Source organism: Hylobates moloch, unplaced genomic scaffold, assembly GCF_009828535.3.
Source record: "Hylobates moloch isolate HMO894 unplaced genomic scaffold, HMol_V3 SCAFFOLD_19, whole genome shotgun sequence".
NCBI classification, from domain to species: domain Eukaryota; kingdom Metazoa; phylum Chordata; class Mammalia; order Primates; family Hylobatidae; genus Hylobates; species Hylobates moloch.
The window spans coordinates 17,240,220-17,256,431 of NW_026652294.1; the positions used below are offsets into that span (position 1 = coordinate 17,240,220).

At 44.0% G+C, this 16,212-nt stretch overlaps 1 protein-coding gene across 4 annotated transcripts in view; it reads right to left on the reverse strand.

Moving 5' to 3' along the window:
• HMGXB4 (HMG-box containing 4) overlaps nucleotides 1-16,212 on the reverse strand; it is a 53,899-nt gene that overhangs the window by 26,453 nt on the left and 11,234 nt on the right. Inside the window, exons 1-5 of one of the 4 annotated variants that reach the window (XM_032140137.2) lie at nucleotides 10,719-10,783; nucleotides 5,816-5,914; nucleotides 5,012-5,160; nucleotides 4,353-4,431; nucleotides 2,629-3,584 (exon numbers count right to left, since the gene is read on the reverse strand). In XM_032140137.2, the coding sequence (XP_031996028.1) occupies nucleotides 2,629-3,584; nucleotides 4,353-4,431; nucleotides 5,012-5,160; nucleotides 5,816-5,846 (1,215 nt within the window). In that variant the 5' untranslated portion in view covers nucleotides 5,847-5,914; nucleotides 10,719-10,783. Of the gene's footprint in view, nucleotides 1-2,628; nucleotides 3,585-4,130; nucleotides 4,246-4,352; nucleotides 4,432-5,011; nucleotides 5,161-5,815; nucleotides 5,915-10,718; nucleotides 10,784-16,212 lie in introns of those variants that run through there. The other 3 variants (XM_058431194.1, XM_032140140.2, XM_058431195.1) reach the window with 3 other exon arrangements.

Genomic DNA, 16,212 nt, shown 5'->3' on the forward strand with positions numbered 1-16,212 from the left:
TGGCTCTGCGGTTAGGGATGGATTGGAGAGGGGTACGAGAGAGCTCTCTGGGATGATAGTAATGTCTGTGTCTTGACAGAGGTTTGACCACACAGGTGTGTGCATCTATCAAAACTCATCACATACTCAATATCTATGCATTTCACCATATGTAAATTTTATCTTTATGTTTTTGAGACTGAGTCTCGCGCTGTCTCCCAGGCTGGAGTGCAGTGGCGTGATCTTGGCTTACTGCAGCACCTGCCTCCCGGGTTCAAGCGATTCTCCTGCCTCAGCCTCCCTATATGTAAATTTCATATTTACAAATTCCTGAAAACAAATACTGAACTCAGGTTAATGATATGCAAGCTGAAGTGTTTAGGGGTGAAGTGTATGATACCTGCAATTTACTTTGAGATACATTAAGAAAGATAACATGGACTGGTGGATAAAAAGATGGGCAGATATGATAAAGCAAAAAGAAAATATTAACTGTAAACTCCTGGTAGAGGATATACAGTTTTCACTATACAATTCTTTCAATCCTTTTTCTCTGAAAAATTTCATAATAAAATGTTGAGAAAAGCGATAAGCATTCAGTTTTGAGTTTGGGTTGACTGGCGGGATACTGGGAATATAGAAGATGTAGGTAGGTTATGTCAATTAGTAACATAAGGGTTTGAGGTACCCAAGGCATTCAAGTAGAAATATTTACCAGGCAGCTGGAATTGCACAAGTAGAGTTCAGTTATTTTACTCTGCTGCTTCCTGAACATCTCTCTGCCTCCATGTGTCCACTTCCACTGAAACCTTTTCCTTCTTCAAGCTTTCCCTGACCACCCTGTGCTCCGACATTCAGCACTGGATGATTAGTTCATGGCATTATCACGTCACTAGACTGGAAATTCTTAGGATAAACAGAATCTTATATAAAAGAACACATAGTGTTTAAAGCAATTTTTCAAAGAAACAACTGAATAAAACCTGACTTAGTATTGGAATATCCAGGTCTTTATGTTCACACTGATTCCTGGCTCAGAGGTATAGTTTTGTTTTTTGAGATAGATATAAACAGATATATGTGTGTGTGTGTGTGTATACACACACACACACACACACACTGACAAACAGATATAGATCTATAAACAGATAGATATAAACAGACTTTCTTAAAAGGCACCCTTTATAGTGGAGAAATAACTTCTACCTCAAAGATCAAACTAAATTCCCATTCCTAGATTCTTTTCTTTTTTCTTTTGAGACAGGGAGTCTTACTCTGTTGTCCAGGCTGAAGTTGCAGTGGCAAGATTATAGCTCACTGTAGCCTCCACCTCTCAGGCTTAAGCAATCCTCTCACCTCAATCTCCTGAGTATCTGGGACTATAGATGTGCACCCCCACAGCAGGCTAATTTTTGTATTTTTTTGTAGAGACTGGGTTTCGCTATGTTGCCCAGGCCGGTCCCGAACTCTTGGGCTCAAGTGATCCACCTGCCTCAGCCTCCCAAAGTGCTGGGATTACAGGCGTGAGCCACCACACCCAGCCCCAGATTCTTAATACATTTGATTTCCTCGTTCTTAGTAGCTTTTCTTCTAGATTTTATTTGACATTGCATTTTGCAGAACTATAAATAAAAAAAGAAACCTTTAATGACATAGTTATGAGACCCTAAAGTTCACTGCTAGAAACTGTTGAGTTGTGAGGAAAGAAATCAAACCAAGGTGACTGATTTATCATTCTTATCTCCCTAATCAACAGTGAGCTCCCTAAAGTCAACAACTATGTCCTGCTTGTGTTTTTACTTCCTGGTACTATCTACAGCATTGAGCTTGGCATACAGTAAGCACTCAGACAGTAAAAGAACATACGTTCGACACTGAAAAGAATACCAGAAAGTAGCCAACACCAGCTGGTGGAAAGTCATTAGCTATTCTGTTAACTTGATTGCTCATTGTTCCACCAATTTTGATAGTCTATTTTTCAAAATGAACTCAAAGAACACCTTTTGACATCTCCCAACTGCCCTAAGCTAAGTGAAAGAAATTGGGTTTAGTTCCTTCTATGAATTCTAAGAACCAGCTGGAATAAGCTACAGTGTAAGTAAACCTATTCCTGGCACAATGGGAGAATAACTCTATTAAGAAACCCGAGGCCGGGCATGGTGGCTCATGCCTGTAATCCTGGCACTTTGGGAGGCTGAGGTGGGCGGATCACTTGAAGTCAGGAGTTTGAGACTAGCCTGGCCAACAAGGTGAAACCTCGTCTCTACTAAAAATACCAAAAAAAAAAAAAAAAAAATTAGTCAGGTGTGGTGGTGGGCGCCTGTAATTTCAGCTGCTTGGGAGGGTGAGGCTTAAACCTGGGAGGAGGAGGTTGCAGTGAGCCCAGATTGCACCACTGCACTCCAGCCTGGGCGACAGAGCGAGACTCCATCTCAAAAAAAAAAAAAAAAAAAAAAAGATTGCTCCTATTTTGTATCAGATAAACTGGGCCACTGGTAATATTTTATACTTTATATCATTCCAACATATCCCCCAAAACGTGCTTAATTCCCAGTGGTTTACCTCAACTGCTTAACTTAAAAGTCCACTGACTATCCAGGAAGAACCTGCTTCATCTCTTATCCCTACCACACTTAAAAGATGCTTTACCTTTTCTCCTCTCTCTCTCTCTTTGTCCTTCTCTTCTTTTTTCTTTTTTTTCTCACTATGCCCATCTGTGTGGAGGCCAGGAAGCGGCGGGGGAGGTGCTGCTGCTCCAGCGTATGGGATGCTGGGAGGAGGGCCAGATGTCACTGTGACCTCTCCCACTGGCACGGCAGAAAGTCCTGAACTTCTCTTGGACTTGGAGTGTCGCTTCTCTTTATGCTTCTCCTTGTCTTTCTTCTTTTTGCTCTTCTTTGACTTCTTTTTCTTCTTGATTTCCCGGTAAGAATCATCTATCACTAACTCCCCAGCCTCTAGTTCCCCACCAGAGGATGAGTCTGATTCTACCAGAATAGGTTCAAGCCCTGAAAGATCAAGGTTAGCACTGTGGGACTCTGCGAACTGGGAGGCATCAGACCCACAGCCTTCAGGGCCAGGAGATGAATGTGGGTCTGAGGATGACTTGTGCTTTTTCCGGGCTGTTTTCAGAAAGCTCTGTAACTCGTGTCCTAGGAGTAAAGCACCCTGCTCATCCCGAGCTGATTTCTTTGAGGATTTTTTCACAGTCACTTGTTGGGAGGGATACTGAAAAGACTCCTCATCAACAGAGCTGCCTCCTTTCTCCTTTGGCGAGAGAATAAGTTTCATTTTTAAACCATCAGGCTCCCGAAGGGTCAGTGTCTCTGTGTTCACATAGAGAGGTTTCATTTTTTTCGATTTGTGGGAGCCACCATCCTCCAGGGCTAGTTCCCCACTGCTTCCACTGACTTTCTTCCTGTGGTGCTCCTTTTTACTCTCCGAATGGCTTGAAGAGCCAGAGGATTTCTCCCCAGTCTTTTTGGAGGGCTTGGAGCCTGCTGCTAGTGGGGAAGTGATAGCTTTCAACAGGTCCATAGCTGTATCAGTGGACTGTGGGCTGGACTTTTTCTTTTTCTTCTGTGACGATTCCAAAGACGAAATGTCTAGAAATAATCAAGAGAAGTACTGTCAATATGATGGGAAGCAACTTCTAACAAGTTTCCTCTCTCATCAAACTAGCTAATATGAGAAAGAGGCTAACAGGAATGATTTGAAGGGAGACTCTTTAACTGATTCCTAACATTGAGAAATGATGCCCTTGTGCTTCTTGGCTTGGTAGATTCTGCCTCTGACCCTGGACACAGTTCTTGCCACTAAAGTTGTTTCTCTTCATTGAGTCTTCAGAAGCAACCAAAGAGCACATACCCAGAAGAATTGACTATAGCTGTAGGATTATGGCACGTTAACAATTCAGATTGCAGACAGAGTATCATTTATTTCTGTGTTCAGGACAAACCCGTTCTGGTGAAAGTTGAGTCTCATCAGCTATGTGCATAACATAGCTAAGAAAACTGGTTCTGTGAGTGGATATATACTGGTTGAGAAGTGACCCACAGGTGCAGGCCAGAGGACTACGTATGGCAAAAGGGATGCTAGATAACAATGGGCACAAGATAAGTGGATGATTGGGGGGAGAAGGAACCTGGTACCTGGTGTATCACAAATGCAGACTGTTCTTCTATGCTGAATCCTCCAAAATACCAGCCCTCCACCTCTCTCCTCCTTCACACTGGTTTATCGGCACTCAGAACAAGAACCACTGTCCTGTTAAATAGGCCACTGAGTCAGCAACATCTGGATCCCTTTCCCCTACCCCGACTCCAAGAACCAGCGATGTGTTTATCCCACCTGTTGCCCATTCCCATCCTCACCTCCATAGTAGTAATCATCAGAGGAGTGCTTCCTCTTCTTCTTGTGTGTGTCCGTCCCCAAGAAGTAAAGTTCACTATCCTATAATTAAAGAAGAAGAATTGACCAATAATAAGATGATGAGGCAAATGCAGTTTGGAACCACTCTTGTCTCTGATGATTTTTGATTTTGAGAAACAAAGCACAAAAAATAATAAAAATAGATGTGCATAACGTTTTATTTTTCTTTTCTAAAGTTATTAAAAAATACTTCCTTCTTCAAATATTAGGAAATATGGTAAGAAGTAGTTTAAGACTTTCCCGGCACAGTGGCTCAGGCCTGTAATCCCAGCACTTTGGGAGTCCGAGGCAGGTGGATCATTTGAGGTCAGGAGTTCGAGACCTACCTGCCCAACATGGTGAAACCCTGTCTCTAATAAAATACAAAAATTGGCCAGGTATGGTGGCCTGCGCCTGTAATTCCAGCTACTTGGGAGGCTGAGGCAAGAGAATCGCTTGAACCCGGGAGGCGAAGGTTGCAGTGAGCAGAGATCGTGCCATTGCATTCAAGCCTGGGCCACGAGAGCCAACAAACAAACAAACAAAACTCTGCATCACAAAAAAAAAAAAAAAAAAAAAAGAGTAGTTTAAGACTTTCCTAATTTAAATTTTCAGGACTTACCTTCAACTTCTTCTTGGAAGAATTCCTAACCTGAGCAGCAATTTCTTCCTCTTCTCTTAAAAAATCTTTGTAAGAACGTTTTTTCTCTCGTTGGCTTCGGCCAGCTGCAAGTCCTATGTCCTCAAAGGTATGATCACCATCAAAACAATCTGAGAAGCACAGGTTTATTTGGGAAAGGAAATGAGAAAGTCAAGTAAGTAATGACCAAATCACCATGCAGGTAATGCAAGTTACCCTATTTCCAAATTAAAACAATGTTTCAATCAACTTCAGTGAAATACAGGGCTAGACCCAGGGGAACAGAATATTTCTTGATGACCTGGCTGCAAATAACAAGAATCAAACCTGAAGAAACAATGTTTCCATGCTATGCAAAGGCCCCAAGTGCAACCTCAGATATGGTTTCTGAGTTGTGATTTGGTAGGTGGACACAGACTTGCAGACGAAAGGCTGAAAAGAATAAGGATTCATGTGCTGTGCTGCTCTCTGTGGGAGTCCAGGATGTGATTCCTATCCCCAGACTCCTGCACACTGGAGCTGGCAAGGACCAAGAGTGCTGCAGGGGATCACCCCAATAAACTAAGAGACTCATATTTCAGACTCTTGTGTTGGAACCCCTGTCCTGGTTTTCGTTTCCATGGGCCCAGTCTGGGGATGGCGTGGAGGCTGAGTGTCATAACAGTGCTCTGGACCATCACTTGGGAGTCCAGGCTGTGGTGCCCAGTCCTGGTCTCTATATCCATGGGCTGCAAGGATTGAAGAGGATACCCCCTTTGGAATGCTTCTCAGATTATGGGGTCATACCTTCTTTCTTCACGGAGTCATCATAAGCCATGGTGGTCCTGCAGGGCCTTTGAGAATGTGTCACTGTGTCCAGGCTCCTTCCCGTCTACAGGACCAGGTCTGAGAAACAAAGAAGGAAAACCCTCCTGTAATGCGAAATCACTGAGGAGAAGCAACCTTCCAGATGGAAATGCGTAGTGATCCAAGGGCCGACTGGAAGGGCAGCAAGAAATAAAGGAGTGTCTTGTCACCTCCTCATTCTCTTTGTAAATACAGTGGGGTTGATACTGCAGGAAGTACACTAGGCTTAATTAGATTTCAGTCATGAATTAAAGTTGTCATTTGGGGAAGTATATAAAATACCTCCAATACAAAAAATATTTTCAAAATTAATGAGAATTTCTGAAATGCCAACAGGACTGACAACACTGAGACAGGGTAGAAACCAACATTAAGTTAGAATGATAGGTTCAATCATGGTTACAACATACACAGGTAAAGCAAGATGCAGAGAAGACAGATCACATCAAACATTTGAAGACCATAAAATCCTACCAACTGGATTGGTGAAGCGGTAACATCTATTGCATTGTAATTTAAACAGAAATGATTAACTGTACAGGGATGTTAAATATCTTTAGAGCACAATTTCTTTTGCATTTTTTTTTTGGGGGGGGGCCACATGAATTTGTTCAAATTTATGTAACTGTAAAAGCAGGTATACTCCTTACATCAGTTGACCATATGACAGCTGTCACCACCACCAAGGCTTTCTTAAAGGCTAGGTGAAAATAGGGAGATATTTATCATTTGTCCACTGGTCATAAAACTTTTATGATGATTAAGATCTTCACTAATAAGAATTGCTATAATTTAAATGTTCCTAGATATTGTATTTTTCATTGAATTTTTACAACCTTTTTTGGCATTTGAGTTTATATGTCCATTTTGACTTTGAAGATGACAATGCTATAAAATGCACTGTAAGGTAAAAGTTGTTTTTTTTTCTTTTCTTGAGACAGAGTCTTGCTCTGTTGCCCAGGCTGGAGTGCAGTGGCATGATATTGGCTCACTGCAACCTCCGCCTCCCAGGTTCAAGCGATTCTCCTGCCTCAGCCTCCTGAGTAGCTGAGATTACAGGCGCCTGCCACCAAGCCCGGCTAATTTTTGTATTTTTAGTAGAGATGGGGTTTCACTATCTTGGCCAGGCTGATCTTGAACTCTTGACCTCGTGATCCACCCACCTTGGCCTCCCAAAGTGCTGGGATTACAGGCGTGAGCCACCGCGCCCAGCCAAGGTAAAGTTCTTTAAATGTTTTAAGAACAAGCAATGTCACAAGTCCTTCAGGAATTTTAAAATTACATATTACATATTTCGGAACTGTTCTCATCCAATTAACTCAGATACTTACAAAGTTAATCTAATTGATCATTTATTTAAATTTAATTTTACCTTCATTATTATAAGGGTATTTAGAAATACTGAAGGACACTTAAATGACACATTACTAATTCCTTCAGGTAGCTGTGGACAACACTGAAGCATGGAACTTTCATGAAAGAAAAGATGAATTTGATTAACAAGGGAGACTTTCATAAGAGTTACATTAAAAAAAAGACTTATTTGCACAATCAGATAAAATACAATGTACAGGTAGGCCTAAATAGGAAAATGAAGCATTACCAAGAATGATTTATTAGATTAAGAAAAGAAACATAAAAAAGCATTTCTTTACTTCTCTGAGAAGTGAAATAAAGAATGGATTTGGTCAAAGTAAGAGAAGCTAGAGTAATGAAACTACATTAACTGGATTGTTTTACAGATCAACTGCAGAACTGCCTGTTCGAAGGGCCTTTTCATAGGAAACGAAGGGGACATAAGGTCAGGCCTACGATAAAAATGTGAGGAGGCAAGACACACAATGTAGCCAGTTTTTCATGTTCCAGCATTTAAGGATGAAACTTTCTCAGTGGAAACCACTGTCCTCCCCTTTCCACCCACGTGGTGCTGACTCCAAAAGGGGTGCAGGTAGGAGAAGAGAAATATAGGGAATTATATCCATTCATTTGAAAACAGCATATCCTCTCAATGGCACTAAAATACTGAGTTTATAAGAAAAATATATAGATTATATAGGTTTTCATAGGCTGATAATGCCAAGAACCAATGGAAACCTCAAAGTAAACACTTTCTGTGCATGAATTTTGGCAAAGAATATTTGAGAAATAATGGCAAAAAACTTAAATATTCAATGTCATAAATACAGTCATCAATGTTTTGTCAACAACAAAATGCACTTGTAAATGTAAGCAAAGGCTGGTCCTGAGACTTATAAACAGGCCTTCCCTTTGGTAACATCAAAATCAACATAAAACAGAGTTGGGCAACCTAACAGAATAGAAATAAGTACCTCTGAAGACAGAAGGAAAGAAGATGACCGTATCGTGGTCTCGTTACTGGCTGCTTTAAAAAACTAGTGGATTAAAAAGTTGTGAGAGGGAATAGAAAATTAGGAACTGCTTCTCAGAGGCACAGGCCAACACAGAAAATGTGGTGTTAGCATTACATATTAGATTAGGTCTGCCACTGTTTAAATTTTCTTAAAAACACTGAAGAGCATCTTATAAATTACTGGATTAAATAACCTGAAGAAAAAAGAAGGAATAAGGCCTGAAGACAAGTCCAATTCACTAAAGAACTGGGGCAGCCAAGAGCTTGAAAAACTAAAATTAAACACAACGGACTATATCACCCACAGCTTGGGCAGACCGATGGGCCTTGAATTTCTACATTCTTTAAAATCAGGATATTATTGAAGCTCAGGGTTTAGTTTTGGTTGCTGACTCATAGAAGAAAGATATCAGATAAATCTCAAGCAACAGTGTGAAAGAAAGGCAGAGTTCAGGCAACATTTATATAAGATCAGATGAACCCCTGATATTCCTTCCAGGCCTTGAATACGATCTGTGAAAATTCAGAGTTCAGGGGTAGAGAGTAGATTGTGAGGATTAATGAAAATGAAAAATATCAGGTTTGATTTTCACATTAGAAAAGGGAGGTCATAATTACATTAAATGTTGGCAAATGTCAAACAGGTGTTAAAACCCATTCTCAATTCAATAATTTGGGAGTTTGTAAAATTCAATGTTGTCAACTCCAAGAGGCAGGAATAATTTTGTTTGTCTCAGTGTGCTAAGATATGACAACATAAGTAAAAGTTCATTATTTCATACTGTTGATACAAGTAAAAAACTGGTACCATAAAAATGTATACTTATGAAATGCACAAATTGTTAAATAGCTCTTCGGGGACTTTTCTTCAGGATATGAAAAAGGAGGCGGCAGAGTTGCTCTTTCCCTTGTAGGTAAGTATACAAGTTATGTTCAGGCATAGGCCTTTGGGATGACCAAAGTAATCAGGAGGAAAAAAATCCTCAGATATAGTACTTTGTCATTTTGAAACTTCAAATTATACTTAAAAAAAAAAAAAGGTTTCAGACTTTTTTTGAGGTAACTTGAGCTCCTGCAATCAACAAGCTTCTTCAACCCATAATGTAAATGAGTATCGAAAAAAAGGAAACAAAGTGAGCCCCATCACACCGGCAGTAAGAGAAATTCTGAACTCCAGGTCTGTTCCAGGATGAGAGCCATGTCCAAGATTCTGCATTCTCTTCTTCCAACACTCCTTTCAAGAACTCGAAATGCCAGTCAGTGCAGGTAAAGGAAGATGCACATCCGCCGGTTGCCAATTTCTGAAATTTTCTTGTTACTTCTACGATACAGGCAAACGATGCCTTCTCATCTTCGTCCAGGTTTCCTCCAATCTCCGAACACAGTGACTCGGAATCCTCTTGCCACTCCCTTCTCCAGGGACCTACCTAGGCAGCACTCCCAGCCCCTGCCAGCTCTGGAAGCTGCAGAGATCCCGACAGTCTGGGATGGGGATTGAATCCTCTCATTGCAGTGCAATTAAGCGGAACCACGACCACCGCACAGATTGGCTGACAACACACATTCCATAAGACCAGCAATCGAAATTTTGACAAGCCTTGTCCAATCAACAGGCTTTATTTGGGATTCAGTTTTTCACTTTGTTCTATTAGGAAGAAATATAATCAGCCACCAGCTTAGCCCTCAGAAAGAGGGGACAGAGATGTTTCTCTGCTTTTGCACGCTATAAAGTGAATCTACAAGTAGTAGTTGGTGGAGGGAAAATGGGCCTGCATGGAGAAGGCTCCCACCACGAAGGCACGGCCAAGCCGGGTTGCACGCAAGGAATACACAAAATACCAGGTGATTTATACAAACAGCCCCCAGGACCACCATTTTTGTGGTCCCCACGGCAAACCAGTGGGATTCTCCCGGCAGTTTTGCGGCAACAGCTAGTTCAACAAAGCTCTGTGAAGAGGAAAAGAAGAAAGCTCCTCGTACCTTCTCCTGCCAGCCGCGGCCCCAGCCCTCCCGTGGCCGCGGCCACGAGCCCTTTCCCCCTGACAGCCCAAGGGACCACCGCATCGCGGGTTCCGAGCCGCACAGCTCGACCTAGACCCGGGTTCCCGCGTCTCCGGCGGCCTCACGGCGCCCCCGAGGGCGGAGACGGCCCGGGCAGGGGGAGGGGCGGCCCGGGTCCGCAGGCCCCCGGCGCGGCCGCACGCCCCCTCCCGGCCCCGCAGCTTTCCCGCCTTCCCCGTTTGAACAGCTCCCGCCCGCCCTCCTCCTTCTGCCCGCTCCAGCCCCTTCCTGGGGGCGGCTGCGGCCGCTACTCCAGTCCCCGGCTCGGCCCCTGGGCTAGGCCGCGACGGGCCTGGGGCACCCCTGGGGTGGTGTCGCGTGCCCAGGGCGGCGGGTGGCGGCGGGGCAGGGCTGCTGCCGCCTCAGGGTGGGGGCCCAGCCCGGTCTCCTGGGGTCTCCGCTCGCCGCTACCTTCACTCGGCTCGCCCGGATCCCGCCTCAGCGCCGCCGATCGCCGCCATCTTGGAGAAGGAGAGAAAAGCGCGAGCGGCTAGGGAGCCTCAGTCGAGCCCAGAGCGCAGACTCGGGCTCCGGAGGGGGAATCCCGCTTGACCAAGAGCGCCGAGCGCATCGAATAAAACTCGGAGCTTGCTGAGCGCGGGAGCTGGCACTTATCTATTGAGAATTTGCTATGTCCCAGCCTTGCGCTAGAAGCTTACAAACATTATTTCACTTAATCATCACTGTATTCCTGTCGCATTTTGCAGAAGAGAACCAGGCTGAGAGAAGTTAAGTGACGTGCCCAAGGATACACAGGTAGTTGGAATATGAGACCGAATATTACTCCAAGTCTTCTGATTCTGAATGCAGTGCTTTCCCCAAAATACTATCCTGTTTCTTTCAAGATATTTTTATACAGCAGTTCTCCTCTTTGCAAAACCTAGATCTATGCAGATTAATAGCAGGGTGCTTATTTGGACTTCAGCATCTACATTTGAACATTTGGCATATTAGGGGTGAGGTGGAAGAGCTTATCTTTGTAACAATGTACAGTAAAATAATTTGCATGGCGAATCATCTACATTTTTTAGTTAGAAACAGTCTTCAGAGAGAGAGGAAGAGATGTCATTTACAGGCGCGAACACAATTTTTCTGATTTGCCGTGGAGAACTTGGATCAATGAGAAGAAATTACAGTGCATAGAACTTGGTTTAATATGAAGAAGAATGCTAGGGGCGGTGGCTCATGCCTGTAATCCAAGCACTTTGGGAGGCTGAGGCGGGCGGATCACCTGAGGTCAGGAGTTCGAGACCAGCCTGGCCAATATGGTGAAAATCCGTCTCTACTAAAAATACAAAAAATTAGCCGGGCGTGGTGGCGCGCGCCTGTTATCCCAGCTACTCGGGAGGCTGAGGCAGAAGAATCGCTTGAACCCGGGAGACGGAGGTTGCAGTGAGCTGAGATCGCGCCACTGCACTCCAGCCTGGGGACAGAGCGAGACTCCATCTCAAAAAAAAAAAAAAAAAAATATATATATATATATATATATGAAGAAGAACTTATTTTTCTAGTAAGTTCAATAGTACAATGGGCTTCCTTGTGAGTAGTGAGCTCCCTTTCACTGGAGGAGCACTCAAGCAGAAGTTGGTGTTACTGTAAAGCAGAGAGGTTAGAGATGTAGATTGGCTTCTAGAGTTGTGAACCCCATGCAACGTAAACTCATGTGTGCAATGTGTGTTTTCCTGGGGCCCAGGCCCTATCAAAAATTAAGAACCCCTGTCCTAGTGGATTTTCCATTGCAGAATTGGGTGAGTGCTTGAAGACGAGGTAGTCATGAGACCAATAGAAGCAAGGTGATTTGTCTAAGACCACGCTGCTAATCAGCGATCAGATAAAGATGAAAAGCCAGATTGTTAGACTCTTGGTTCAGTGCTCTGTTTGCTATATCATGCTCTCTCCCCCTCTGCACTGAGTAGAAGATTGATTCTGTTTCTTACAACTGTGAGATGCTGAGATGTTAAAACACCTGAGATAAAGTTGCTGAAATCATTTGCAAAATGTAACTGCAAATACTTAATAAAGGTAGCATGGCCTTTTTCTCTGCAGCTCCCATCCTACTCATCAAAAAGACAGGCAATGAGTTTCACCAAAAGGTGTTAGATTGCATTTCTCGGACACCCTGCCTGACGTTAGGCTTCCCTTTGAGGCATTTAAGAGCCCTAATGATGTATTTCCTTTTTGTTCTTCAGAGCCCTAAATCCATTGGTCAGGATGATTTCAGTTGTGGCAGAAACCCATTTCCATGTGGTTCCCCAGAAGAGGGGAATTTATTGGCTCACATGATTGAAATTTCCAGTACCTGCAGACATGGTCACTTCCAGGGAGATAACTCAAGCCGGCCCCTTGACGTCTCTGTGGTGCTCTCCTCTGAGTTAGCTTTATTCTCACATTCAGGTGATGACTCCAGCAGCCCCAAGCTTCATCATTTTTCCTGCTAGCAGTGTCCCTGTGGAGGGAGGTTTTGTTTGTTTGTTGTTTGTTCTGAGACAGGGTCTTGCTCTGTCACCCAGGCTGGAGTGCAGTGGCATGATCACAGCTCACTGCAGTCTTGACCTCCTGGGTTCAAGCAATCCTCCCACCTCAGCCCCCCAAGTAGCTGGGACCACAGGTGCATGCCACCATGCCCAGGTAATTTTTGTATTTTTTGTAGAGACGGTTTTTTTTTTTTTTTTTCCACCATGTTGCCCAGGCTGGTCTCAAGCCCCTGGACTCAAGCAATCCACCTGCCTTGGCCTCCCAGGGTGCTGGGATTACAGGTGTGAGCCACCATGCCTAGCCCTGCAAGGAGTTTCTTTTTCCCTTTTGCTTTGGCAAAAGTCATGGGATTGATTCTTACTGCCGGAATTAGATCATGTGTCCAGACAAAAAGCAATCACTATGAGCAAAGGTGTGGGGTCTGCTGCTGCTGCTGATTGGTTAAATTAGGTCATCTGCTTACCTCCAAAAGTAGGTTGGGGTAGACACAAAGAAAATCAAGGTTTGCTGTCAGAAGGGTGAGTGCATGTTAGGTAGGCAAAAACAGTAGCTGTCCCGACACTGTACCACTAGCTTGGACCTAAAAGCCTCATGAGTCCTATTGGTCCCGTTTCTTCTTTTAGTCCACCCGAAGATGGAGCATATCAAGTTCTTGCTTATTTTAACCTCCTGGAGACCTGAAGTCAGATCTCTCCTCAGCCTACTCTCTCAATCACAAAATGCGATTAACTTGCTCCCAGTCTTGGATCATTGCACATCCATTTATTAAACAGATATTTATTGAAAACACAGCATGCGGCAGGCACTGTCTTAGGTGTTGGGAATAGAAGAGTGAACAGAATTGAGAGTCCTTGGCCCCCAGGAGCTTACATTCCGGTTGGGTTGGGGGACACAAAATTAAGATATGAATACTACATTCAGTGATAATCAGAGGTGGAGAAAATAATGCCAGGTTGGCTCCGAGAGTACCAGCAGGGGATGTGGGTAGGAACAGCTTGTTCTTTAAAATAGTGATCAGGGAGGCTTCTCTTTTGAGGTGCACACCGGAGCTAGCTCAGCCAGAAGTGGGTTGGTGGTGGGAGCCAAGAGATTGTAGTTCCTTGAATGGATTCAAGTGCTTCCTCTGTACCTTGATGGAAAAGTATTCTTTGGTGAGTATCTTTCACAGTTCTCTTGCATTTTTGAAACTTGGAAAGGCAGAAAGGAGGACCCTCTGGGTAGGCCTAGTCATGGTGGGGTTTGTGAATAAGAATGCCTTTTCCCATGGCAAGTGAGGATGGCATCTAGCATATGTGAAGAGGGGGCTCTCCCTAAGTGTGGGGCTCTTCTCTGGTCCACCTGACCTAAGGAAAACTCCCCGGTGCCTGGCAGCAGCAGGTGGGGTCTGTCAAATTGTGCTTGGTTTGGGCATCTCCTTCTTCAGGCCATTTTTCTGTGCTCTTCTCTTTCCAGATGTGTTTTGAGCAGCGTCTTTGTCTTAGGTCTGATGGGAGGATGCCATCCTGGGTACATACATTAGGCCAGGGCCTTTTGCTAGAAGTGACAGGACCTAATTAAAACTACCTTGAGAGACAGGCAGAGGGACATACCACAGATTCTCGGTCTGTGTGTATGCCCTAAATTGCAAAATAAAAAAATAAAGAGACTAGTAGAAAATATGTAACTCATGTAAAAAAACAAAACAAAACAAAACAAAAACCACTCAGAGCCGGAGAGAAGCAGGCCCTGTGGACAGCTGGGTCTGGGGATTCAAATCCTTCCCTCTTAACTCTGTTCTCTCAGGCTGGCAGTCCCTAGGGGCCTGGAATCATGGCCACAGGTAGCCCAGGCTTACATCTTTATAGTCTCCTGACCAGAGAGGGAAGAGCATGTTCCCACATCAGCAACACACACACACACACACACACACACACACACACACACACACACACTCCAAGAGAAGAACTCCAATTGTCTAGGATGGGGTCATGTGATCATTCAGTCTTGTGATAGACAGTTCCTGGCACACTACAAAGTTGCAATAGGACATTAGTCCTTCTACAAAAGAAAGGGGATCTATTCTGGGAAGACAAATAATAAATGTCCCCTATGGTGAAGCAATGATACTTGTTTTCCTGCTTTTGAGCAACTTATTATCTTCTATGTGTATGTGTGTTTTGTGGGCAATGTAAAAGAAGTCCAAGTCCATAATTACTATGGTACAAATTTAAAAGAAAGATGTGCCCCAACCGATGGGCCATCTCTCATTGGGCTATTACAATAGCTTCCTAATTGATTTTTATCTTCAGGGCCCCCTCTCCACTTCCAAGTCCATCCGCCATTGCCATCAGGATAAAGCACTGCTAACATGAGCTTATACTTCAGCTAATGATTTTTTTCTTTTTTTTTTTGAGACAGAGTTTTGTTCTTGTCGCCCAGGCTGGAGTGCAGTGGCGTGATCTCGGCTCACTGCAACCTCCGCCTCCTGGATTCAAGCGATTCTTCTGCCTCAGCCTCCCGAGTAGCTGGGATTGCAGGTATGTGCCACCAAACCCAGCTAATTTTTGTGTTTTTAGTAGAGACAGAGTTTCACCATGTTGGCCAGCTGGTCTCAAACTCCTGATCTCAGGTGATCTGCCTGCCTCCGCCTCCCGAGCTGGGATTACAGGTGCGTGCCACCATGCCCAGCTAATTTTTGTATTTTTCGTAGAGGCGGGGTTTCTCCGTGTTGGTCAGGCTGGTCTCGAACTCTTGACCTCATGATCCACCTGCCTTGGTCTCCCAAAGTGCTGGGATTACAGGTGTGAGCCACTGTGCCCGGCCACATTTTCTTGTCTCTAATGGGTCCCCCACACTCCACCACTTTTGCCAGCTCATGCATCTAGCTAGCAACATGCAGCTAGAAAGCTCCTATTTATTCTTCAAGATCTAACTTGATACTGACAGATAAATAGATAAATGTGGCATATACATACAGTGGGATATTACTCAGTCTTAAAAAGAGGGAAATCCTGCCATCTGTGACAACATGGAAGGACGTTATTCGAAGTGAAACAAGCCCATCACAGAAGGACAAATATTGCATGATCCTGCTTCTGTGAGGTCTCTGTAATAGTCAAGCTCATAGAAACAGAGAATTCAATAGTTGCCAGGAGCTGGAGCATGGGGGAAATGGAAAGTTGTTGTCCAGTGGGTATAAAGTTTCGGTTATGCAAGATGCATACGTTCTAGAGACCAGCTATACAACAGTTAGCAATACAGTATTGTGAACTTCAAAATATAAGAGGGTAGATCTCATGTTAAGTGTTTTTTGTTTGTTTGTTTGTTTTTGAGACAGAGTCTCTCTCGGCCGCCTAGGCTGGGGTGCAGTGACATGATCTCGGCTCACTGCAGCCTTCACCTCCTGGGTTGAAGTGATTGTCCTGCCTTAGCCTCCCAAGTAGCTGGGATT